At 36.3% G+C, this 26,034-nt stretch overlaps 4 protein-coding genes across 8 annotated transcripts; 3 read left to right on the top strand and 1 right to left on the bottom strand.

The window, feature by feature from the left end:
* The first annotated feature begins 1,001 nt into the window (after positions 1-1,001).
* Positions 1,002-15,222, top strand: Esyt2 (Extended synaptotagmin-like protein 2). Of its 5 annotated transcripts, none has more exons than XM_021327051.3 (24): positions 1,002-1,182; positions 1,545-1,649; positions 2,657-2,854; positions 4,305-4,346; positions 4,620-4,760; positions 5,125-5,201; positions 5,369-5,435; positions 5,641-5,786; positions 5,982-6,102; positions 6,207-6,270; positions 6,831-6,937; positions 8,919-9,013; positions 10,375-10,423; positions 10,526-10,615; positions 10,698-10,784; positions 10,871-11,029; positions 11,291-11,443; positions 11,699-11,873; positions 12,483-12,584; positions 12,671-12,746; positions 12,855-12,947; positions 13,025-13,121; positions 14,289-14,429; positions 14,684-15,222. In XM_021327051.3, exons 2-24 carry the CDS (start codon positions 1,563-1,565, stop codon positions 14,768-14,770), a joined length of 2,454 nt encoding a protein of 817 aa, XP_021182726.3. In that variant the 5' UTR covers positions 1,002-1,182; positions 1,545-1,562; the 3' UTR covers positions 14,771-15,222. The 5 variants fall into 5 exon arrangements, with proteins under 5 accessions (XP_021182726.3, XP_021182646.3, XP_021182567.3 ...); XM_021326971.3 differs by having other exon boundaries at positions 1,002-1,252; XM_021326892.3 differs by lacking the exon at positions 8,919-9,013 and adding an exon at positions 9,583-9,665 and having other exon boundaries at positions 1,002-1,326.
* Positions 15,223-15,553: 331 nt separating this feature from the next.
* On the bottom strand, positions 15,554-16,760 carry LOC110370945 (nuclear cap-binding protein subunit 2). Its single transcript, XM_021326966.3, has 4 exons — positions 16,550-16,760; positions 16,210-16,427; positions 16,032-16,134; positions 15,554-15,801 (listed from the first exon to the last, which is right to left on the bottom strand). Exons 1-4 carry the CDS (start codon positions 16,616-16,618, stop codon positions 15,706-15,708), a joined length of 486 nt encoding a protein of 161 aa, XP_021182641.1. The 5' UTR covers positions 16,619-16,760; the 3' UTR covers positions 15,554-15,705.
* Positions 16,761-16,916: 156 nt separating this feature from the next.
* LOC110383972 (uncharacterized) lies at positions 16,917-18,551 on the top strand. Its single transcript, XM_021344965.3, has 4 exons — positions 16,917-17,282; positions 17,383-17,580; positions 17,805-18,045; positions 18,289-18,551. Exons 1-4 carry the CDS (start codon positions 17,145-17,147, stop codon positions 18,492-18,494), a joined length of 783 nt encoding a protein of 260 aa, XP_021200640.2. The 5' UTR covers positions 16,917-17,144; the 3' UTR covers positions 18,495-18,551.
* A 2,139-nt stretch (positions 18,552-20,690) lies between these two features.
* On the top strand, positions 20,691-26,022 carry LOC110383978 (ras-like GTP-binding protein RhoL). The gene is made up of 5 exons (XM_021344979.3): positions 20,691-21,127; positions 22,953-23,067; positions 23,349-23,466; positions 24,166-24,244; positions 24,757-26,022. Exons 1-5 carry the CDS (start codon positions 21,012-21,014, stop codon positions 24,878-24,880), a joined length of 552 nt encoding a protein of 183 aa, XP_021200654.1. The 5' UTR covers positions 20,691-21,011; the 3' UTR covers positions 24,881-26,022.
* Positions 26,023-26,034: the final 12 nt, after the last annotated feature.

Genomic DNA, 26,034 nt, shown 5'->3' with positions numbered 1-26,034 from the left:
CTAGAGGATTTCTATTGGCGAAAATCATACCTACTATGTATTAGGTGCGGTTTCACCCTCGTCCCGAGAAATCCTCTTGCAAATGGATAAAAAGTAGCCTATGTATGTTATTGTGATAATGTATAAACTATATAACTTCACAGACTCTGGTTCAACATATATCCAAGCCGCGTAAACTCGAGGTACCTTTATGCATGAGGTCATTGTGCGTGCGGACGGCCTCAAGAACACGGTTGAGGTGCTCTGTTGCTAGGAGGAGCACCGCCGCATTCTCGTGGCAGCCATTGGCGTCGGTGACCTCTCGCCACCAGCCGTGGTTTAAGCCATGATCCAGAGCGAGAAGACTCGTTGTTATTACACAACAATCATGCCATAAATAATTATATCATTATTATCTTCAGAGTCTTTTTCCAACTTATTGGGGTTGACTTCTAACTGGATACAGCTGAATACTAGTATTGATACAAGGTGCCACTGCCTGTCTTACAACCTCAACCTAGTTAGTTGTAGTAGAACTCGAGCAACCCAATCCCGCTTTGATAAGATTGGTTGTCAGACTAACGGCCAGTTTCTTCAAAAGTTATGGCTAAAGTAATGTCTAAAGTAAAAGTAACGGTCAAATTAAATTTTTTCTATTAGTTTTGGTGTCACTTTAGCCTTGAAAAAACGAATTTGACCGTTACTTTTACTTTAGCCATAACTTTAACTTTTGATGAAGAAACTGGCTATTAGTGGCTTCTGACTACCCATAACGACTGCCAAAGATGTTCGATGATAGCCGGTACCTACAGTTTAACGTGCCGTCCTAACGAAACACAGTGATTGGTGTCTAAGATATACTAAAAAAGTTTAAACTAACTTAACCGGGAATCGAACCCTTTACCCACGAGAGGCCATCACGACTTTTTAAATAATTATATAAGCTGTGGCATAAATAAAGTCCATAAAAAGTATTAGTTGAAACCATGTGTGTCAAAAGTTGTCAACTGTCAAAGTCAGCGAAGCACAGCACAGATGTTCACAGACAGGTACACACGATACCGCCTCGTCGTCGTATCGATAACATAATTATTTGTTTGAGTCGGTGCTGTGCTGTACCGTAGCGGAGTGTTTCAATCCACAAAATTATAGAATCCGTCTTCTTGTCGTATATTTCTAAAACAAAACAAATATTAAGATAAGGTATGAAATAAAATCAGACAAAAGTATTGCGGAGTGCAATGCGCTAGACGCGCCAGGAAATTAAGATTTGGTAATCATTCGGTTTATTCTTGTGTTGTTTAGTTGTTTTTAGTTTTCAAGTTCTACACTCCAGTGCTCAGCATGGTACGTTTTAGAAACTTTATTTTACACGTAATAATATCTACTCAGTCTATAAATAAAAATGACTTCTTATTCCTGAGTACTAAACTATTTTAAGGAGTTGGTTCGTTTTTAAATATTTTAAGTTTTTCCTGTTCATTTCTTGATGGACCTGTCTTATTTTCTTTTTAACTAGGTATTGAATTGATAAATTGAATATTGTAGTATTCTTATGTTAATAGGCAAGTGATGAGAAGAAGATGGTGTCATCAAGTAAGCCTGCCCTGCCTCCAAGCAGTGAAGAAAATGGCAATGTGTTTTCCATGATGTACAGATTCTTCAAGAAGGTATGCATTATTTATGTTTATAAAAAAAAGTTGATGGCATCATCATCACATTCTGATTAGAATAAATGCATGAAATATATTTGTCCAAACGGGTTGTTAGTGTGAGTCAACAGTGACCTTGAAATGCTGTGCTTTGAATCATAAGTTGGGCATTCAACCTTAAAGTGTTAGTTCCTGTTCTTTATTTTATGAGGTGGAAGTTTTTACTCACTACATTGTCTCAGAAAATATTGAATCATTTGGCTGATTCTCATGATGTAATTGTGAGTTTTTTTTCACTTACACAAGGTTTTTTGTGCTGCACCACATGCTTAGCCTTTCCCGATTTTCTTGTACTATATTTGAAAATGACATCAAGTCGACAAACAATAGAAATGTGTTGAGCATGAGGCAAGCAGTGCTTATCAGTAATTGGCAGCACACACCTCACTCCTTAGCTAATGAATACAAACACACATTAGCATAACTTACACATAACATGCAGGATAGCACATAAGCATGATGTCATGCTCTAGAATAGTTGTCCCAGAGGGCACAATGTTTCTAAAATAACTGGTTTTAAATGGAATGAGGAAGAAGCTACATAAATATGTATGTTATTATAAAATAACATTCAATTACAAAAAAAAATACGATTTTTATGTACTACTTCAATTTTTGCTCCACATTAATTTGTTTGCTTAAAAACATGTGATTAAAATTCATAAAAATCTGCTCAGGCATTTTAATGACTACTCAGAACGAAAAAACAGTCAAAAATTGCCTAATGAACAAAAATCAATCCATGAGCATAATAGACTGCATTAATAGAATACTATTGAACTAATCTTATCATTCTTTTGTACTTAAATTGAGTATTATTATTAGTTTAATCAAGATTGTGATAGTAAAACTATTATTACCATGAAAGAGAATGTAGTTGCTTCTTAAATTAAAAGTTCAAATGAATATGCGTTCAGTGTTTATAGTGCAGTGCATTAGGTATGCTTGATGAACGTTTGGTGCAGGTGTCGATAGTCGGCGTGGTGTACCTGGTGGGGTACATGCAATGGAGCGTGGCGTGGCTGATCGGACCCGTTATATTGTCCGTACTGCGCGATCAATGGCGCAAGGAGAACGAATACCGGCGCAACTTGGCCAAGGCCGCCGCCTCCTCCTCCGAGAAAGATGTTGTTTTGGCTAAGCTCGACGACTTGCCGGCGTGGGTAAGATATTACAACCTTTTATCGATGTCTGCTGAAACAGAATTTCATATCAACAAAGTTACTATTGATCGACATTTTATCTAATACCTAGAAAGTCCTGTATCACTGCGATTTTCGTGATTTGGATCATCGCCAAAAATAAATTAACTGATGGAGTAACCTACTCAGTTTTCTGTAAATATTTTCCTTCTTTTGCTGTGTATACTGCATAGTCCATTGGTCGCCTGTTTGTATGCAATTGCGTCACCTGCGGGATGTTATGGGATAATCGATTAGCAGCTCAACAATCATAGAGCAATTTATTTTTGCTGCATATACAAAAGGATATCATGTTAAAAAGTCATTACTTACTTAGGTAAAATTATTGTAAAACCTAGACAGAGCTGTCCAAACAAATCCAATTCTATTGTACCTAATAATTTAGTCGGAAGCTAAAAAATCGATATTTCCAACGATCGAAATGATAGCGAATTCCAGTAAAAAAAGTGACACAGAAAAACGACAACACGAACTGTCGTATCGGCAAAATATATACTTGCTCAAGCAAATTGATATTTTGTTTTTTGTGCTACTTTTACGCAATGGGTCAATCACACCATAAATGAACACGGTAAAACTAGGTCGTTGGCCTTCATGTATCATTATGCAATCGATCACTTCTTACGCACATATGGTATTTTTTACCAAAAGGGACTACCTACATTATAATATTCTTCCTTAATAATAATGCGTCGAAAAAAAAATGGACTATTTTCCAAAATTCACTTCAACCCTTTACATTTACCTCGTGATACCAAGTTAAAACTAATAACCCCATTTTAAAATTTTGGTCCCATATAAAAACAGAGTAGTACCTATACGTTATGGATTTAGGTCAACGGGAAGTTCTAAATACCCTTGAGAGTTTAGAAACATGCGTCTGTTGCCGAATAAGCGGCCGCACCTCTATATTTTTTTATAATTTCATAGACCTTAGTATACGATTTTTTTTTTTTTTTTTAATTCTTTTATTTTAAGGAACTTTTACGCATAGCGTATGTCAGTTCCATCGTACCCTAATCATACATTCATCACATATACAGGCAATTATAAATGGGCCATAAATTCGAACAAAACTTTCGCATCACCTCCATTTGGCTGGGACAAGATTTTATGGAAAGTACCTAAGTCAGTCCTGTTCAAATTCAAGGTTGATATAAGATTATTTCTGGCTGTCTCATACTTGACACATTCCACCAACAAATGGTGTAGGTCTTCAACAACCCCACATACTTCCGAAATAAGACCGTGAATCTTGATAGTCGGACAGACGAACAACAAACTGATCTTATAAACCGATCTAAGAAACCCTTAAAAGCTATGATGGCAAAGTTTGTCGATGTGATGTGACATCACTACCATTGTCTTAAGTTGCATTTCTATGAATAGTAACAACTATTAACATTTCCAGGTGTTCTTCCCGGACGTGGAACGCGCAGAATGGCTGAATAGGGTATGTAATGTATAGCAATTTAGTAAACTAAGCTGCCTCCTACAGCTGTTTAGTGCTCGCATATATCTAGTTCCTCCCACCTATTAATTTATGTGCAGCTCAACTATTGATTATGATTCCTTGAGTGAATAATCTATGACTATTTTTCAAACTTATTTCTATTCTATTTATGTTCTCCAAGGTCACAACTGGTGCAACCGGACGATGATAGACAAGTGGAATTTGTTACTGTATGCAAATGCTAATTCTCTAACAAAGTCGAATGTTTTGTAGATTCTACTGCAAGTATGGCCAAATGTGAACTCGTACGCTCGCATTCTGCTGAAGGAGTCGATCGAGCCCGCCGTGGCGGAGAGCCTGGCCAACTACAAGCTTACCGGCTTCAAGTTCGAGCGCATGATTCTCGGTACCATTGTAAGTATGACTGTATCTGGGTGTGTTGGTATGTTGAAGTGCTCTTAGGAACTCTTACTCTCTTCAAAGATATCGCACATTATTATTTCCTATATTCATGTCCTATGATAGTGACAAGCACTTGAGAAGCTGAAGTGGATCGAGAAATAAACTGCGCACAGAATTTTAATGACATCATTTCGGAGTAAAAATAGATGATAACTCGCCTATCTAGTGCAAATAGTGCAATTCCATTTCAAATAATGATCATAAAAATGCACGTAGGTAAGAAGAAAAAGGTTGTTATGCTATTGACTTTCCACGCGGTTAATAACGTCATCGGTATAAAAGTTTTATTGTATTGACGGGAGTTTAATCTTTTCAGGCGCCGCGAGTTGGCGGTGTTAAAGTCTACGATAAGAACTTGTCCAGGGATGAAATCATCATGGATGTCGACTTGTTGTGAGTCAACTTAAAAATACTATTCACCTACTTTATCTGTATCTGTGTGACGAATTTGTTTGTTGAATGAATTGTTTTGTCATCTGATAGTTTAAGTTTTGAGGCAGGTTGCACAAGCGAAAATGTAATGTATGCCGTATTTTCAAGGATGCTTTCATTGATTTCAGCTATGCAGGTGACTGTGATATATCATTTGTTCTGCAACGCATCCGTGGTGGAATTAAAGATCTTCAGGTACGGATCTACTCCTTTTAGTTGTCAGTTTTCGAATAAATTGCCAAAAAAAATTTTTGAATTCTGGTAAAGAGATGTTTCACTCGAATGCGATGAAGAAGAGTCTTTTGAAAGGCTGTGAAACCCTTCGTTTAAAGATATGATAGTTAAACTGACAAGACAGACATACTAGGAAGTTAGATATTAATAATGCTCCGTGTTATAGATCCACGGTATGATGCGTATCGTAATGAAGCCCCTCATCACCAAGATGCCTTTAGTAGGAGGACTACAGATATTCTTCCTGAACAACCCGTCCATTGACTTCAACTTAGTCGGCGCCGCTGATGTCCTCGATATGCCAGGATTCAGGTGAGGCCCTATGAAAAAAAAGTTTTACAAACCGTAAAACCGACATGAATAAAATATACCTGGATTCTCCTAAGTTCAATAATACTATGATCAAAACTGCATCAAAATTCGATAAAAACTGAGAACATGAAGTCGGTTATAAAAGTTTATGAAATCCAAAAATAGGGTACTGACCATAGACAATTATTTTTCCAGTGACATCCTTCGCCGTTGCATTGTAGAGCAAGTGGCTAAGATGATGGTGTTGCCAAATAAGCTACCAATTAAATTGAGTGATGAAATACCCACTGTTGACTTGAGGATGCCTGAACCTGAGGTTTGTAATTATTTATGACAATTCGATAAGTACATAGTAATTCAATATTAAAATAATATTTTTTTGTAATGTTAACATTAATTGTAATTTATTTTATTTTACAGGGTGTTCTTCGTATTCATCTCGTCCAAGCTCAGAATCTCATGAAGAAAGATATGTCAATGATTGGTAAGAGTTATTCATTATTTACACTAGTCATTACTTATGTATTTGTAATAGATTTACATTTTAGCCGAATTCATTATGAGAATCCTTAATGAGATTGTGATAAAGCCACTTGCTTATATCAACTATTGCTGGTAAACATTACTTGAGTGTACATAATAATCGTTAAGTTTATGTGTACTCCAAACATTTTGTGTTTGTACTCATTATCTTTTAGGCACCGATCACGTTCTTGTAAAGCGGAACTGTAGCTTATATTACCGATAGGTAATAACGTTCTAATCAATCTGTTATCACTAGGTGAACACTCGAAGTACGATTAATGATGATAGATTACTCCTCGTACAGAATGACGTGATTTCATTTGAAAAAAAATAAATAGGTGTGGAGCTTGTACTTATGTTGTACTACGGTGTCTAATTACCTTACATTTGCATAAGAATGAAATGTTCTCGTAAGAGTATTCAAATCTTTTCAATATTCACTTCTTATTTTCCTTAGCAAAGTGGAGACCTTTTACTGGCTTCTAACAATAATCTTATGTATTTTATTTTGATATCCAGGTAAGGGTAAGTCAGATCCGTACGCGATCATAACAGTGGGCGCGCAGCAATGGAAGACAAAACACATTGACAATAACGTCAACCCACGATGGGACTTCTGGTGCGAGGTAAGCATACACACAACATTTTCTCTTTTTTTTATTTATATTTTACTCGTTTGACTATGTATGCACATGGGTATTACTTATACAATATAATATTAGTTTGGATGTAGTGTTTATACCTATTTAGATTTTTAACAGATTTTACAACAACAGTTCGCTTAGCGAGCACAAAATACCCTTTCTTAATGTTGGTATATAACATTTGAGATGAGCTTGCTTATTTTAATTAATCGGGTTTTGGATTTTGGTAAGTAAGGTACTTTGTCTTAGCTCATTTCTGATCTTTTTTCAATTCGCATTGCGTGTCACAAATTTTCATTTATCTGTGCATTTGACATTATTTTAATTTCTCTACACGACGAGAATAATTGCAATTCGAACGCTGTCTGGCAGAACTGAAGTGGCAAAATACATTATACTATGAATATAATATTCTCATTTTGGTAAATAACAATGTTTTGCTATTTCAATAAAAGAATGCATTTTCAGCAATGAGCATGACTGAACGAGATATTTTATTTATAACGAAGAATGTTTATTGTTTAACTGTGGCTTATTGTAAAATAGTTTTTATGACAGCTACCTAACCGTTAATAAATTGTTAATTACTAAAATTCCCATGTGTTATACGCATGCTCGTTGTAAATAATCAGTAAACATTCTTCTAGGTAGAATGCCTTTTATTCTTATTCTTAAGTATTTATAAAAATATTAAAAGGGTTACTTACTATTTTAAAAATAATTATTGATATATTCAAAAGCCCAGGTATTTATAGACTTTTATTTGGTTTGAATTTCTTGCATGATAAAATGGGTCTTTAAAAAACATATATATTCGAATCAGGGCATCTAAGAGGGAAGTTTAAAAACATTTGATGATAGTATAGAAACTCTACAGTAACAAGGTTTTACAATTAACAATTTTGTAAATTATGCTTCTTAAATAAAACCATGTATAATGCGAGCGTATTCTGCACGCAAATATGGTCGTAGAATGTTTTCAAGTAAGTAGTTTATGAACAAGATTTTGTTTTCCTCACTTATGTTTGCGTCGGACTATGCGCGTGTGGCATACAGGCGCGTATAATGCAATCTCTGGGCCAAGCGTTGGAAATAGAAGTGTTCGACAAGGACGAGGGCAACAACGATGACAAGCTCGGCAAGTAAGTACGTGCACGCGGTGACGGGGCGCGGGGGGGGGAGCAAGCAGAGCGGGGCGGGACGCAGGAATCCGTAATAATGCTACGCTGATGGTTGCACTCGCTTCACGCATTGTAACTGTCCCGATACGCTTTACATCGGCCATTGCGACGCTTGTCTGTCAGTTGCAGTGGCATGGATGTCAGGTGATGGCGCCTACCACTGTTAACTGATAGTACTGCAAAGAATTAACAAGATGGGATAGAGTAGTGACATTCCAACATGGTGTAGACAAGTCTTGTGAGGTCATGTCACACCGACTCATTAAGCTCTTTGGTATGCTACTACTTCTATGTCCCTCAACATACAGTAGTGGAGGAACCTGAAATATGTTAAATCGACTTCTACCGATCCATTGAAGTGAATTAAATAATTTACTAACTATTCCAGGTTCTCCCATTACAAATAACCTAATTTTAGCTGCATGTGTAGTTATAGCGCAATTAGATTTTAGTACCTACTACGAATCATTCAACGAGTTACCAACGGTGAAGGTGAGTATCTTAGATATTCCTTGTATTTGTTCTCTATTACTCTTTAATACATCATTATTTCTCTCCCTTCTCCGCAAGTTTCTAATATGCAGGCATGAAGAGTACAACTTTAGAGAAATTGCTAGAAAGTTTAATGTTCTCATGAAATTCGATAAACTTGCCAGATGGTCTGAGATTCAAATTGGGTTGAAATTTAATCAAAATTATCAAAATTTCTATGAATAAGTAAAATGTTTAGGCTTGTTTTGGCATACTACTAATATGTAGCTGTATTGTGATTTTGTCCTAAGGCGTTAATAAGCTCAAGGAAGAGTCAAGTGTTGCAGTGCGAGCTCTGGGACTGGGACCCAGGCATGGGCATACAGAACGATGATTATCTTGGCAGGTCCGTCTCCGCTACGCGTGCTAACACACACTAGCGACATTTCATTGCCGTGTTATTTTTTGTTCCTCTAATATTGAGTCTTATTATCACCGTTGCCTAGTCGAGATCAGTTTTATTTTTCATTTTCATTCTGTCATGCCGGTGATGCTAAGATTCGTTTTGGTTTTAACTAAGTATTTTGACTTCTTTGGTGTTCTATTTTATACCTACAGCTGTTGTGTTTGAGATTGTTTTTTGCCTTTAATAGGAATACCGAACACATTGGGGACATACAATATGAAATATAATTGGAGTGGCAAGTTGATTAGACTTAATCGTATTCATGTATTAAGAAACTCACATTTACATAGGAATACCTACTCACAAAATTAATTTACATATAATTTAAGACACCAGCGCTTATTTTGTCATAATTTTTAACATGTATTTACAATACACCTTGGAACCTATTAATTTATTGCGCATAAAAATATGTACATAAACATAGACCTGATTCCCTATCCCCTGACTATTAATATTAGCTTAATATACATATATGTACGTGTATATAACTTGGTGAGTTGTAACAGTCCATACTCCGCACCAGCGCGACGATATTGGCCGTCAACCTTTTCGACTGGGACCGCACGGGACGAGACGATAAACTGGGCAGGTCGGTCGCTGCCACGAACACAACTGTATTTGACAATGTACAAACATTCTCACAGTGAACTAACATACTATTGCCACTGAAAGCGACCACGGAACGTACTTTACGTGCTGCGCACACGAAACTGAAATTAATGCTGCTGCCCGTACATTGCGCTGTAACGTCACTAAGGCACTCATTAACACATAACCACACATTGCACAACGCGGCGCCACGGTAGCCCACTAACGTACAACTTTTGTTAACACTCATTAGATTCTGGAACTCACAAATGGATCAAAAATATCACTCATTGCTTTACAATAGATATTAGGTGGCTGTTGTAACTCTACACAATCATACGTTAACGTTGAGGTATAACACAAACGTAACAGCTCACGGAGCATTCCTAAGGCTATTGCTAACAGACAGACTGTATGTCCACAAAGCAATTTTTCCGTATTCCAATCCTTAAACATACTGCTTGTTGTGTTCACTAAATGTTGCATTATGCACTGGTTTTCATTTTTCCACTTAAAATGGTTAAAATTTCTTTATAAACCCTTTTGTTCTTTCCAAATTAAAGTAATAACTTTTCTGAACATCCAAAACATGTTTATTGGAACTTGACATCTTAAACATGTGAATTGATTTGTGCTAACTATGGTGACTCTGTGAAGGTTCCTTAGCAAGCTTGTTGGAACAATGAAATTAATCTTTGTTATAATTTCAGGTGTTCACTTGATATCTCACAAGTTGTTCGCTTCGGTCGCTTAGATACGGTAAGTGAATTCCCTCAAATGAACTTTCTGAGCAGAAGATAAAAATAAATGATTTTGGTGAATTGATGGTTTATACAGAGCTAATTTATTTTTTTATTTTAGTGGCAAACCCTTCAACAAGCGAAACATGGAAAGGTCGAGTTGCGTCTGTCATGGCACCGCCTGTCCTCTGATGTATCGGAGCTTAGTCGCGTGAGTGTATCTACTGCATTATAAAATATGAAACCGTTTATAAACTCATTTTGTATTTATTTATATAATTATTTATTTCCAGGCTATATCTGAGACCTTGCTGATCAAGACCGGAGAACTGAGTTCTGCTGTCTTATCCGTTTACATCGATTCCTGCAAGAAGTTGCCTGTAAGTTATTCCTATCAAGATGACAAACCAAAATGAACTCTCCTAGAATGTATTTACGGTTTTAATTGTAAAATATTTGTCAATAGAATGCGCGCACCCAGTCTCGGCCAGACCCGTACCTCACGGTGACAGTTGGCAAGAAGACGGAGACGAGCGCCGTCCAGATGAGGACCGATGACCCTGTCTACGAGATTGGATACTCTTTTCTCGTGCAGAACCCAGAGATTGATAACTTGGAGATTAAGGTAATTTATAAACATCTGTTGTGTGTTAAAAACCGGATATAGAAAACTTTTTGCGTGTCTTCGCGTTTGCGAAAGAGGAAGAGTATAATTGAAATCCATTTGCGTTACTGATCCATGAAAACGCATCGACTTTTAGCACTACATATATGTACTAAAAGAAAGATGTTTACTTCGGATTACTTGTAATATCAGATCAGAAAAGGGTGTTTGTGTGTTGTTTCAATACTTTAATTGGTTCAATACTTTTATTTTTTATTTAAGGTTTTGGACTCCAAAACAGGAGGTCAATTAGGCCAGCTGACTTATGGAATTTCTTCTCTTCTGAAACAAAAGGACCTCAGCATGTTAACTCAGCCGCTTATGCTGCAGAGGTCCGGCCCAGAGTCTAAGATTATCATGTCTTTACAACTAAAGGTGAGTTTAACCTATTAACTCATTATTTACCAATTTCCATAATCTAGCTATATGTTATTGAAATCCACGTTTAACTTCAAGTATTAATATGCATAGGATATTCACTGCTAATACTGGTATGTTAGCACATCACACTTAACGTAAACCCGTTTTTGGAGAGAAGCAATTCTAGTAATTCCTTCATTGTATACCTTATAACAGTTGTTGCTAATAACTTTATGTACTAGTTTGTGATATGTAACTGTTCCCTCATAGATATTGAAAGAGGCTATAAAAGAGGAGGATTATGAAGAAGAGCCCGTGGCCGAGGCACCGAAGGATCCGTCGCCCGCCGTGACGCCGTCACCGCCCCCCGCCACCCCGCCCTCCCCTCCCGTCACCGTCGATGATCTAGACACGCACAAACCGGTCCCTCCACTAACTGACCCAGGTGATTCACACAACTTATTGATGATTTATTGCACGAAAGCGGGAAAGCTACGTCTGTGTTTTGATTCTTTCACTGACTGAGCGCTTCTAAAGGGGTCTACACACCAAAGCCGCTGACCCGGCGGCACAGCCCGGCGGCACGACTGCCGCGGCATGTGGTGTTCTAGTAATTGTCAAATACTCTATGAAAGCCGGCGGCATGATTGTACAAAATACGGCCGGCGGGTTGGGCCGCCGGGCTGTGCCGCCGGCATCAGCGGCTTTGGTGTGTAGACACCTTAAGCTTACGCATAAGGACAATGTGCATGGAGATTTATGGACACAAGTATTGCTTTCTTGCTTTCTGAAATAAAACATCTGTACCTATTTGTGACTAATTTGTTGATACTTTTCCACTGGACTAGTTTTTTCTTATCTCTTTACATCAGTCTCCTAGAACTCTTTTTTTTAAAGCAAACAGCACCTTTTGCACCCTTTTTGTTGTACTATTTTTTTTCTTCTGTGACTTGTACTGGATGAATTATATATTTCAAACTCACAAGCTAATCTGCTATTTACCTGAAACATGGCGAGCAGCTGTAGAATGTATGTTTAATATCGTTTGTTGCAGTCACTGTTCTCCCTGAACCTGTTCTTAGGAATATTGAAGATGCTCTCCTAGACAGCAGTTCACAGAAGTCTGTGCCTTTAGAACACATTGAAAAGGAAGTTGGTGAGAACTAGAAGTTTTTCGAAAACTTTTTTAAAATGAATCAATTTAAAAAAAGTACACTTATAACTTAATTTTATGTTATACAGACACGCCTCAAGAGTACCAGCCTCCTACTGGCCGCGATTCACCGAAACTTGTTCATAGAACCTCTTCGTTGACTACGTAAGTAAATAGCTATAAATTGAAATCATGAAAAAAATGAAGTTAACAAAGGTTTGTTTTAAAAGCATTATTTGAATATAATCGTCAAAAATTATTTATTTTATACAGATCTGCGGGAGAGGCGGGACTCGGACGTATACTTCTGTCACTTCGCTACAGCATGCAAAACCAAACATTGTTCGTCGTTGTTCACAAAATAATGTGAGTTATTTGAACTTTGGATAATTAAATGCCCGTTATTTAAGACTGTTTAATAAATGTTTCCACAAATTGTACAGGCACATACCACTGAAGGACCCGACCAACGTGCCCGACCCGTACGTCAAGTTATATTTGTTACCAGGCCGCTCCAAAGATTCGAAACGTAAAACTGTGGTAAGTGCAATATTATAAGAACAATCATTATCATCCTGCATTTATCCCAATTTTATTTGGGGTGCGCGCAGAATGTTTTCTTCTTCCAAACTTTTCTCAATGAAGAACAAAGCTTCGTTTCTATCAAATTCTAATAGCTGTTTTATAACTGGACTTTTTACCAGCTCGTCAAGAAGAGACTTGGACTTGTTAAGTTGGTCTCTAATAAGCAGTGGCGGCCCTAGGGGTGTGCGAACTGTGCCTTCGCACAGGGCCTCGCGCTTGGGGGGGCCTGGCGCTACAACCCACACTAATATATAAAATTATAATTAAAAAATATATATCTGGTCCAAAAAAAAAAATGCATTTTTCTTTATTTCTAATTCATTCTGCGTTTACTTTTTGAGTTCTCAATTTAACAAAAAGTTGGAACACCAAAGTAACAAAAACTGGCTCTCGATCCAGTCACGGATTCTTTTTATTTGTGCTTAATTCCGAGTTTAATTTGAGACTCCTTAAACAAACAATTAAAAAAAAATTCGCGCTCGCTACGCTCGCGGCTGTTCACTTGTCAGTACCGTTCATTCTAACATGATTAGAGTACTTTTATGTCCCAAAACTGAAAAATTTTCGCGCTCGCTACGCTCGCGGCTGTTACTTGTCGGTACCGTTCATTCTAACATGATTAGAGTACTTTTATGTCCCAAAACTGAAAAATTTTCGCGCTCGCTACGCTCGCGGCTGTTCACTTGTCGGTACCGTTCATTCTAACATGATTAGAGTACTTTTATGTCCCGAAAATCAAAAATTTTCGCGCTCGCTGCGCTCGCGACCTCACCTTGCACTATTGTTTACTATACAACTTTAGGTGCTTTAGTGACCCAAAGCTCAAAAATCTTTTGCGCTCGCTTCGCTCGCGGGTGCTTTATTTTCCACTTAGCCGAACCTAGAAGGTAGCGCCGCTTGTAAGTCCTTTTATTAACAAGAAAATAACTCCTGGCTCGCAACACAGACTTTTCACGTAGGACAAAGGACCTCGCATAGACCTGCCGCACGTAGCCTCGCAATGTCTAGGGCCGCCGCTGCTAATAAGAATAGACCTATGTCTACTATATCGCAATATTTGATAGAAACCACCTTGAATATTAAATGGACTATATAATTTGTTGTATGTATTTCAATCATCAGGTCGTGAAGGACAGTTGCATGCCGGAATATGACGAGCAGTTCGAGTGGGTGATCCCGTTAGCGGAGCTGCACTCCAGGCAGGTGGAGGTCACTGTCGCCACGCACAAAGGCTTCCTAGGCGGCAGCCCTGTTATTGGACAGGTACATACTCGATTGAATAATTATTTTATGGATATCAAGCCATCTTCGCCTATCATTTTCCAGGGGTTGGTTCTAGTCTCCAGTTCCAGGAGTAGTCTGCCTTTATGACCTCCTCAACCTAGTAATTTGGGCAACCCCTTGGTCAGGCGGGTTGTCACTCTTCCTGACCTTCGACTATCCGTAATAACTGCCAATGATATATAAATGATAGCCGGGACTCGTTTATGAGCTTACGTATTATTCTTTGTTTGCAGGTTGTTGTCCATCTCAACCAGTACGACTTCCGCGAAGCAAAAACTATGTGGTTTGACCTCATGCCTGAGACATCGCCTAGAGATTAGATGACATACAAACTTATTTTACATATTTTATGAAAGTACTTATGAATCTATTGTATTTTGCAAATTGCAAAAGCCATATTTGCTGATCTGATAATTTCTGTCACAATTAATTTTGACATGAATGTTGTGCTAAAGCCTTTTCGTAATTTCATATTTTAGGAATATAACCAATGTTGAACTATTAACAAATATATGTATTTTTACACTTGTTTACATTGTTATTAAAAGCTTTCAATATTTGTATTTAACTGAGAATAATACTTTTAACATTGAGTATTGTTGCTGATGACGCGCTAAGTCAAACTAATTAAGTGAGTAAACTTATGAAATATACAAAGCATTTACATCGAGTCGCATATTATTTAATAAAATATTAAAGTAGTTCATATTTCGTTCTTGTTACTTTTATATTGCATTTAAGTGTATTTTCGTGAATAAATATTTGAAAAATATCATTTATATTTTATTTGTATTACGTTTTTTTAGATAGTGTACTCAGAATCATTTGCAGGAGCAGTGGGAATCAGTTGCAGACATGGGATGAAGTCACCAATAAATAGAATATTGAGAACAGCCATTAGTATGGCCTGTAGAATAACAATACTCAAGAGATATAGCCTTCTATATTCTTTTAAAAGGCTTTGCACACAGGTCACTAGGAAAATATGACCGTAATGGATGCAAACACAGACCATTTACCATGTTCTGTACTGGCCTCATTGTTTTTGTTCTGTATTTTATAAAACTTAGTTTAAATGGTTTAAGACTAAAAAAGAGCAGAGATTAATGGAAAATCTTTATTAGATACTTCATTACATATTTCACACTCTGTTGTCATTGAATGTTGTCACTAGTAAATACAATTTCACAGTCTTCCTCAAAGTTCTGGCCTTAATAATAAAAGCACACGTGTCCTTATCACTTAAAAGAAATGATCAGCGTTCCATAGGAGTGGGTGTGATTTTTTGTGCAATTATTTTTCCATAACCACCTCTGCCACCATCATAATCTGTTCTGTATTCATCTCGGACCTGTACACAAAATAATGAACTTAATCTTTCAACATCCATCTAAAATTATTTAATGGATTATTTCACTCCAATAAACACATTTTTCATAATTTAATTTGCTCAATATAATTCCAAATAAGCGATTTTATCTTATTTACAAGTTTGATACAGTAATAATTCTTAAAAAAATATTACATTCTAAGAACATTTTGAACCATCATTTGAATGTAAGAAACGTGAAAATGCCATACCTGGCCACCAGTCTTGCCTCTGCCATACTGTCTGCCTTCAATAAATCCTGCATCCCAATCACAACGAATAATTCTGTCATCAAGTCTTGTACCATTTATGTACCTGTAAGATGTCCATTATTGTCAATCTGAATAACCAAGTCCAAAAACCTAATTTAAAAACAAACAGTACACTAACCTCATACAGTTTTCCGAATCATGTCTTGTATAATACTCCACAAAGCAAAATCCACATGGAGTCTTTTTATATTTATCTAAACCCATAATTACTCTTCTGATATCACCGCATCGGGAAAATAATTCGTATATTTGTTCTTCCGTAGTGTAAAATGACAAGTTTCCAATGTAGAGCGTTGATGACGCTTTTAATAGCTTTTCTTGCTCGCTGCGGGAACCCTAAAGAAAGAATTTAATGAATTGATATTTATATACAGAAATAAGTAATTCAAATAGAATATTATAGCATGTTTATAGAAGATATCTTGGATAAAATACTTAAACAAAATACGATAATATACCTTGAAATGTTGATCACGGTATGAACTTATTTCAATAGATGAATTCATAGCGCCGAAGCTGCTTTGCATACTGATTAAAACATTAAATTAATAGAACCAGTCTTGGTTACGAATTTAAAGCAAAGCAATAGTTAAAATTCACTATTACAGAATTCCAGCTCGACAAAAGCAAGCACAAAAAGCGTTTCACTTTTCTAGAGAATGACACTGACATAAATGATGACATTTATAATTTGACCATAGACAAGAATAAATACGGTTCATCCACAGACTAGTAAAAAAGGTTGAGCGTCCGATCTTCTTCTCCGAATCAATCTATTTCCGGCTTGGAGCCGCCCTAAAAAATGCCCAACCCCGAACTGACATTGACATATTTATTTTTTGGGTTAGGTTGGTAGAACTGTAGAAAATAAAAGTTACGAAAATACAACTGTTTTCTTTTTTGTTTAATTTAATTTAACGCTTTTCATTCATTTTTAAGTTTTATTTAACATCAACATCGTGAGTTAACGAAATTGTTGCATTAAAAAAACAAGCACTTTTCGTCCAAATTGTCGGAAAATAATAAGAAACTACTAAAATAGCCTGCTTCCCAATGGCCACTGTCCAAGAATTTGAAACTTTAGACGAAGAGGTTCGCGAGCTAATTCAAAATTATAAACATAAAAGAGCTACTGCCTACGAGCCCTGTACAGTTAAAAACATAAAGGAATGTTTAATTGGCCTCAGCGAAGTGTGTATAATATTTTTTTGATCTTTAACCGCACTCACAGTGCCGGACAGGTTTACTTGCTGTTGATTACTTTTATTATTTTGTCAAATCTTATTTCTAGGAGTTTGGGTTGCTTAACATAAGCTACATTTTCAATCCGTATATAGACTTTTCCGAAAACACTATAGATTCGGACGCCTTAGTGAAGCTTGTTAACTCCATGTGGACTTTATTACAAAAACACAAAAATGTTGCCCAAAAAGCTGATGATTTAGAGGAACGGAATCATATCTTGGAACATAATAATAAGCAACTAAACGTATGTATATGTTTTTCTTCTTTTGTATGTTTTTTTTTGTATTTATCATTCAACCAGCTGTTCCTCGTGGTTTGACCTGTGTCCCGAGGGACGATTTTTCGCAACCGTTTAATATACAGTTATGTACCCTTTCGGTGTAGTGTCCTTCCTCAGTCTTTTAAGTAACAGAGAGTTACTTTTGCATTATACCTAACAAGAATTTTTGAATTGTTATACTTTTACAGGGGCTAGTGACAAGATTGAAAGAAAAGATAAGCTCAGAGAAGAATGAGTCCAAGGCCTGCGTTGCATCAGCACAGAGGATATCTGACCACTCTGATGAAGTGGTACACAAAATGACAGACATGCGTGCCAAATTGTTACAAGTTACCAAACAAAAGGAAGCTAATGAAAGAAAACTACACAATGAAATAACTAGACTTAAACTACAAAATGATAAACTCACTGATCGACTTAGGAATAAAGGTAAGAAGAACATTATCATACTATTAATTGTTAAAGTTCACTTGATATATGGCAGGCATGAATATCATAGCATACAGCTATGATAGATGTGTGCTTTCATATGATTGCAAAAAGTCTAAAAAAATTTAGGTGCTCTGATTAATGATGTCAACAAAAGACAAAATACATTGAAACACAAAAATTTTAATCATAAAATTATGTCAGAATTTTATCAACACTCCATTAATTGTAATTATTTTGCAGATCTTCACACTCATCCTACCAATGCATCACAGGCTATGTGCAAAACTATGAAATCGGAACATGATGATTATGTTAAGCATTTAAAGAGAATAATAAGCAAATTGGAAAATAACAATCAAATGTTATTACAAGAAGTTCTCAAACTCAAAGAAGAACTCATTTTTAGAGGAATGGACCAGTTCACTTTGGATAATGGAAAGAATTAAACTCATCAAACACTTATTTTAACATAAGTTACCAACAAGAGCTGTGACATTTTTTTTTTATTAACTGATACTAACTGACTATTATCAAAAGATTATTATTAGACTACAGACGTTGGATTATATTAAAATAATATAAAATAATATGTATAAAACAAAATGACATTTATTTTCTCAGCATTTATAACTGTGTACAAATATGCAGCTTCATGTAATCCAATGTCTAATCATCAGTATTATAAAATAGCAGTAAGTAATATTGACACTCTATGTAAAAACTAATCTAAGTTTAATTGACACATTTTTTTTAATTAATAATATTTCTTGACTTGTTGCTGATTTTGTAATTAATCTGTCTAACATTACAGTTTTATATTATGACTTCATATTTGTTATGATTTTATATCCAGGCCCACAAAAATGTATAATTAAAATACCAGAATTATTTATTAACCTTTTTAAATATTTATTTAAAGATAAATCGGTTGTCACACAAAATCTCGCTCGCGGCTTCTCCCGTATGTAGGCACTCAAATTTATTTAGATATGAATTTTAAAGGCATTCCACAAGCAGCACTTAAAAAAATTATTACAATTATATTTTAAATTTTAAAAAGTTATCTTTTAATTTCTAATTCTCATAGAGAACAAAATGACTAGCAGAGATGTCATAACGCAAAATCTGCTAGGAAAGTAGCGCGCCAAAATGCGGGCATTCGAGGGACAAGAAACGTTATTTGCTCCTATCTGCCTTTAGAACCTGCAAATTTATTTAAAAATCCGTGTCACCAATCAATCAGTATTACATCTATGACAAATTGTTTTTTTTGGACAACGTACCCGTACGCCTCGTTAGTGTTAGTAACTAATCGTTTTAATCACGCCTACCGTACGTTTCTTGCCCGATTGCTTTATGACTATACACTCATCTTTCCTTCGTCCGAGCTAATAGGCTAGTTTCCTAAAAAATAATAATTAGTCCGTCTTGTAGATTGTCCAAATATAAGCGATACGTATTTTTTCTTTTTTAAATTGGATCAGAACTTGTTAAGATATAGCGTGTTAAAGTTGAGTGTGACGTCACAAGTTGCTACAATTTTCAGGACACTGTGACGTAAAAGGCCCCCACTCCTAATTTTTGAAGTGTATTATCTTTGTCATTTTATGTTTAATTAAAAAAAGAAAAAATACGTATCCAATATTTTTTGATTATCTAAAAAGCGGACTAAATATTATTTCATTATTTCGACCCTGGACACTACCCTATTCTTTATTAACACAGATATTTTGAAGGGAATAACGTCATATCGTCTGATAAAATTAATGGAAAATACATGAATCGGTTAAAGTTAAATATTTAAACATAATAAGTAAATTATCATCTCGAACCAAACAGTAATTACAGTAATATTAGAAAATTGATTAACTAATTTCATGGGGTTTTCACGTGGAATGTCAAGTAGATAATAATGTGTTCCACCCTTGCAATAGGATAACATGTAAGTACCTATGTATCCGACACCAGCAGGGAACCACCAGTCTCCAATCTATGCAATATCTCGGTTTAAAGAAAACTCACGCATTTGTAATACCAGCTTCCGCCCGCGTTTTCACCTGCATCTCCAAGGATCTATTTCCCGCACATGGATAAAAAGTTGTACCTAGCTGCTAAAGTTACAGTTATGGCTAAGCCTCGCATTTAGGTATTATATAAGTATAATTAAACTAATTCACGCCAGCGGTAACAACCGCGTCCTGTGGAAACTTGGCGTACCCGGATAAAAAGGCTGTCCTCAATCTCAATCAAGGGTCTATCAAACATTCAAAGAATCATTCAAATTAAACCCGAGGTTTCTGAGATAAGCGCGTTAATACCAACTTAGACTCTTCAGCATTGTAATAAAAGCACAGATAAGGAAACCTATAGTTTCAGAAGAGAACTATGTACAAAAATTCTAGATAAATAAGTATCGTCATTAATTTAACAAGATGCGCAAACAGTGTCATAAACGTAACTCCGTCCAAACAATATGCGGCGCATGACGTAAACTCGTTTACGGCCGAGGTTTGTACATATTACGTCTGTAGAATTAATTTAGTTGTTGTGTCGTGTGTCCAGGCTTTTGCGAGACTGATGCGCGGATGTTAAAACAGAGACGATAATATATGAGAGTGCGATGTGTCCAGTTTACAACTAGCTGCGCGTGCGCCGAACTGATTCACTCGGCGGCAGTCGCCGACTGAACATTGAAGTGAACATTCTACGTTCGTCCGGGAAAGTGTGTGCGCGCGCCTTGTTTTAACTGCAATCATTTCGTTATCATTAGTATTTCTATAAGATTGATAACATCATTACATCACCAGAGTGATAAGATTCAAGGACTAAGTTACAGGCGAACAGAAGTTTCACCGCGATTGTAGTATGCAACAGCTGTATTAAAATTAAGTGTGAACAATATAGTATATTGTCGTTAAGTGTGAATATTGTGTTGAACTTTGTCGGATGTCGCGGCACGCACCATGGGGACGTCAAAAAGACTGAAGATAACAGTGGTTGGCGATGGTATGGTCGGCAAAACATGTTTGCTCTACGTTTTCACGAAGAATGAATTTCCCGAAGAATATGTACCAACAGTGTAAGTGTCAACTTATTTTCCTGCTATGTTGCTTCTTATAAGTTATTGTACTGTTTGAGATGTCAGGTGCGGCGTATCTTAGGTCAGTAGGGCGACTGAGACGAGGTAAGTGCGACGCGAGTCTAAGCCTCCGAATTAGCACTTCGAAGTCGATGGTAATTATTACACTTATGTACCTACCTCATTACTAACACAGTCGCAGATTTGTCATGCTAAATTGTACCTATAACATCCTGCCATGGACTGGATGATTAAGGATTTTAATAAATTTTCCTTATATTTTCAATAGGTACTTACTAAAACAAGAGTGCTTCGTACATACCGTCACTGACTGATAGTGGCATTTAAAGCAAAATACAGTAAATAAAACTTTATTACGCTCTAGTCGAGGACGCAAATATATAAACACTGGTCATAAATTAATTTTCTTGCTTAAGTACCTCCTGTGGTGGATCCTAAGGTAACTTGAAGATCAGTAACTTGTACCTCTATATTATTCGATTAAAAACGTAGAAACAAATGGGCCTAAGGACAAGTACTTTGACGGTAAATAAATATAAGCAGGAAATCGATTTATCTTACGTCATTCATATTTGTATTATATCGTAGAACTTAACATGATGAGTAATCGTGCGTTGTGAGGTGTAAAACCAGATATTTAAAGCAAAGATCACAGGTAGGTAATATCATTTGAGTACGAACAACATTTAACAGATAAGCCACAATTTATGATACATTTTATTGTGTTTAGAGATAATAATGATGTCTATCAGTTTTGTCTTTGATACTTGTTAACTCAATCGTGTAGAAAATATGTATAAAGATACATTTCGTACTGTCGTTTCCCGATCTTCCACTTCAGCTTACCCTATATTCCCTATAAAATTTGTCATCATTCCATAACTTTGAGTTAAGACATAGTTTTCGGGAAGTACCCGATCAATTCAGTAGTCACTCAGAATTTTCTTTTAAAAAATAATTTCGTTCCCTTCATTTATAAAAAAACGTTGAACTGGCATGGTGAGTGAACGTTAATTTTGCCAGTAATATTCAGCACCAGCGGGCTAAATATTATTGAACAGGTACCTACTTAGCATTGCGAGCTGCACTATTTATAAAGTCAAATACGTCGCGGCATTGTTGTATTGTATCTACACGTCGTCGCTTCCTCTTTATGAAACTGGACGCACGCCTACAGCAACTTTAATTTCCTTGCAATCCATCTCTACTAAATAGCACAATTTCTCTGACACGAAGCTAGACGACAAATATAGTATTTAAGATTTTCAAAGAGACTAGTTGTAGTTTTATTTTTATTAAATATCATTCGAGCCACATGCATATTTATATTTATACTATGTTTGAAAAACTCGCAGTTTGGTAGCCGGTAGGTTAACGTACGCGTGTAGGATTGCTGTCGCCAGTACCGGTAATAGCTAGCATCAATTGTAATATCATTTTGAAATACCTATAATCTTTTACTGAACAACCATCGTCAGCCCTTGCCCTTATCCCAATTGATTGTCTATTCTTCCTTACTTCTCTGCCTGACATGTAGATAAAAACCTTAAATTCAATAGGTACCTAAATAGCAAAACAAATCGTTTCTTTGGTAGTTTCCTTCCTTGATAGGTACCCCTCAAATTCATGTATTCCCCACAATGCCATCCATATCCTCATTGCTCCGTATCACAACTACGACAGTTTCCACCACACAGCTGCTCCGATGCTGGTACCGAACTTCCTCTTACATTCCTCGTAAGAATAATATAAATAACAAACTGTAAAAATGGTTTTCAAATAACGTGATATTTTTTGGCGACAGGTTCGACAACTATGTCGGTCACATCACCGTGGATGGTGAAGAGGTGGAAATGGCGTTGTGGGACACTGCCGGCCAGGAGGACTACGAACGGTTAAGGCCTTTATCTTATACACAGGTGAGTTTCTTTCATGGTTTGGTCATTTGGTCCCGATGTGCGCGTGAGCGATTAAAAAAGCATTTCGGAATTCGTTACACCAGACGTATTTAGGCAAAGATTTTTGGGAACTTCTCCATTTGCCACTGAGTTATTGACTCTCAATAGGTACCTACCAGTTGCATCAGACAATACCCTAACATTTCGGTTCTGACGTTCAGAGTTCAAATTTAGTGCTCTTTTAATTGTAATTCAAACAGTAGTGTTGTTTAAATAATTCAAATGTTATTGTTCTGTTACAGACAAACTGTTTCCTCGTGTGCTATTCGGTGGGCACTCGTTCGTCATTCGAAAACGTGATCCACAAATGGTATCCAGAGCTAAAACACTTCAATGAAAAAGTACCCATTGTATTAGTTGGTAAGTTCAGAACAAAAATTTAATTGAACCTTCCTGCTTAATTTTAAGAAGTTTGACTTCTCCCGCAACGTAATACCTAAAACACCTGTATTTCCATATGGCGGAAAAAGGTTTTCAGGGTGTATGTAATTCCTAATTTCATATTTCTTCTTAAGTTATTATTAGACTCCCGAAAGCTCAGTCCAGCATACGAGTGCGCTATTAATTTCATTTCGGCTCGAGAGTCCTTTGTAACAACGTTCACTGAAATTAATGCAGAGCTCATTATTATTTTAAAAAATTGTTAATTATGTACACTGCAATTGGCGGCTATTAGCTAAATGAGTGTTAATAAGGAAGAACTTAATTGGTGCTTTAGATCCATTGTTAAATTCGCACTTATCAAGCTTTGCTTACTCAGCCTAAAGTAATTAAGGTTTACTAACGATCAGGCTATTTTAAGCAAATCAACAAATTGACCGTTTTCGTCGTAACTTCGCATATTTCTCAATGATCCCTCTTATTTGGAGATTTTTCTCGATGATTCCTTTTATTTGGATAAGTGCCTGATGTCGATATTTTTATTGCTTGGATTAATTGAACGAACATGTCGAAAAGGTGTCGTGCTCCCTTGTGTTGGGAGGCAGGCGAACCATTGTAAAATAATTACGTATTGGTATATTATTATGTACTATATCATGTTTAATTTATCCGTTTCAGCAACTAAAATTGACCTGCGAGCATCCGGCAGCGCAGTGATTACGACACAAGAAGGAAAGAAACTAAAAAAGAAAATTCGGTAAGCTCATAATCACAAACTTCCTAGAATAATATCTGTTTCACTCGTATCGTACCAAATTACAGTGAAAGATAGTATTGAAACTGAATATTTTTTAAAACAACACAAAAGTGAAAACTGACAAGGGTTATCGTGCGCGAGCGCCGCCGGCAGCTGCGCTATCGCCTCTTATCACCCGTTGATAATGACACCAGCATTGTGATATAACGACACAGAAATCATTTATTAAATAAATCAGGCGATTTAACTTGAACACAATTAGTTAAGTGCTATTAACTATTTACATAGATATTTGCGTCCTTAGTCACTTTGGTTTATCTGCTACGTTTGAATATTAATTAAGAGTTATCACCCGTTTCCCTATTCACTGATTTTATGATGAAGACACAAGTAGTTATTTATCTTTTGATACTGTTTGGCGAAGTTTCTATGATGCTTATCAGTTGGAGTGTCGTTGTAGAAGTGGGTAGCTACATGCGAGGCTGTTATTAACGTCGGTGTACTGGTTTCAGAGCGGTGCAGCTGGTGGAGTGCTCGGCGCTGGAGCGGGTCAACATGAACGAGGTGTTCGAGGAGGCGGTGCGCGCCGCGCTGCGCAAGACGCCCGTGCACAAGCGCACCTGTGCATATCTCTGACACTCTTCATACATCCAAATATTTTCTCAACACGACCCGCGGAAATCACCATCAACCAAAAGACAAACAAGCCGCGCACCATTCAAACATTCGCTGTTTAATCTTTCCAGAGTAACCGCGATTGTTATTGGTTAGATATTGACTTAAATGTTGCATTTTAACTTCAAGTATTATTAAACTGCAAAATGAGAAAATAGATCGACGATAGTGAGATTAGTCGGTTGATACATTGAGATTTTAGTTTAAGAACAAGCGTTGAGTAATGTGCTATTTATGATGCTATTGTACAAACATTATTACTTATAAAGTTTTTTTTGGTATTAAGTTAAATATGAAATGTATATTTGGTTTAGAAATGTAAATATAAAGTTAGATTAATATATTTTACGACAAAAATACCAAATTTAAGGAAACGTAGTCTACCTACGTTATTTTTCATGAGCAATAATAGCGCAATGTATTTTCCTCAATGCATGTATTAATTTGTTGCCTGTGGACTAAGCTTGGTTATAGATTCGTTGTACGTTGAGTTACGTCTGTAGTATGCAAGCTATTATATTTTAAAGTAGAATAATTTGATCACACTGCCACACTGTAGGTAGATTTCCCTCGTTCTACAACTTACATTATACGAGCTTAGCTTAGATACTTTAGGACGCATTTTACCGGGTACAATAAAGGGAATGATTGAGCTATGCCCGATGACGCCGATGCCGGCGCACTTATCCAATGTTGGGTTTACAAACCATACGTTAGTCATCGGTTGCTTACCAAGGATTTTCCGAATCACAGATAGATGACGTCATTAATACACAGTACGTAAATAATATGTATGGTATTTTACAATAAACTGACTGAATCAGTATTTTTGTAGCACAGGAAACGAATGCAATAATTGTAACACATGATAGATAGTAATATTTTAACAGGAAAATGCAAGAACTATTTATACTTAGAACATGTAGAATTTATCTTAAAAAAAATGTAGTAATATTTATCAAAATGCGCTAGCCGGTGTTTTGTAAGTATTAATTTATGTATTGAACGCCGCAAAAACTAGCGCACCAAATGGATAATAATTTACAAGTGTTAATGTTTACCAAAAATCCATATTTTAAGTAAATATATTGTATTAATTTATACTTAGTTTTATT

This window comes from Helicoverpa armigera, chromosome 5 (genome assembly GCF_030705265.1).
Source record: "Helicoverpa armigera isolate CAAS_96S chromosome 5, ASM3070526v1, whole genome shotgun sequence".
Lineage (NCBI taxonomy): Eukaryota > Metazoa > Arthropoda > Insecta > Lepidoptera > Noctuidae > Helicoverpa > Helicoverpa armigera.
This window is presented reverse-complemented; position numbering and strand designations above follow the sequence as displayed.

Coding starts and splice junctions, on each gene's coding strand:
- Esyt2 (XM_021326732.3), top strand. Junction 6,271..6,830: donor GAAAGATATGTCAATGATTG/GTAAGAGTTATT, acceptor TTTGATATCCAG/GTAAGGGTAAGTCAGATCCG. Junction 10,424..10,525: donor GCTTCGGTCGCTTAGATACG/GTAAGTGAATTC, acceptor TTTTTATTTTAG/TGGCAAACCCTTCAACAAGC.
- LOC110370945 (XM_021326966.3), bottom strand. CDS start 16,618: ATGCAAAGCAGCTTCGGCGCTATGAATTCATCTATTGAAATAAGTTCA. Junction 16,428..16,549: donor ACCGTGATCAACATTTCAAG/GTATATTATCGT, acceptor TTCTTTCTTTAG/GGTTCCCGCAGCGAGCAAGA. Junction 15,802..16,031: donor GAGGCAAGACTGGTGGCCAG/GTATGGCATTTT, acceptor TTTTGTGTACAG/GTCCGAGATGAATACAGAAC.
- LOC110383972 (XM_021344965.3), top strand. CDS start 17,145: ATGGCCACTGTCCAAGAATTTGAAACTTTAGACGAAGAGGTTCGCGAG. Junction 17,283..17,382: donor GTTTAATTGGCCTCAGCGAA/GTGTGTATAATA, acceptor TCTTATTTCTAG/GAGTTTGGGTTGCTTAACAT. Junction 17,581..17,804: donor ATAATAATAAGCAACTAAAC/GTATGTATATGT, acceptor ATACTTTTACAG/GGGCTAGTGACAAGATTGAA.
- LOC110383978 (XM_021344979.3), top strand. CDS start 21,012: ATGGGGACGTCAAAAAGACTGAAGATAACAGTGGTTGGCGATGGTATG. Junction 23,467..24,165: donor AGTACCCATTGTATTAGTTG/GTAAGTTCAGAA, acceptor TATCCGTTTCAG/CAACTAAAATTGACCTGCGA. Junction 24,245..24,756: donor AAACTAAAAAAGAAAATTCG/GTAAGCTCATAA, acceptor TACTGGTTTCAG/AGCGGTGCAGCTGGTGGAGT.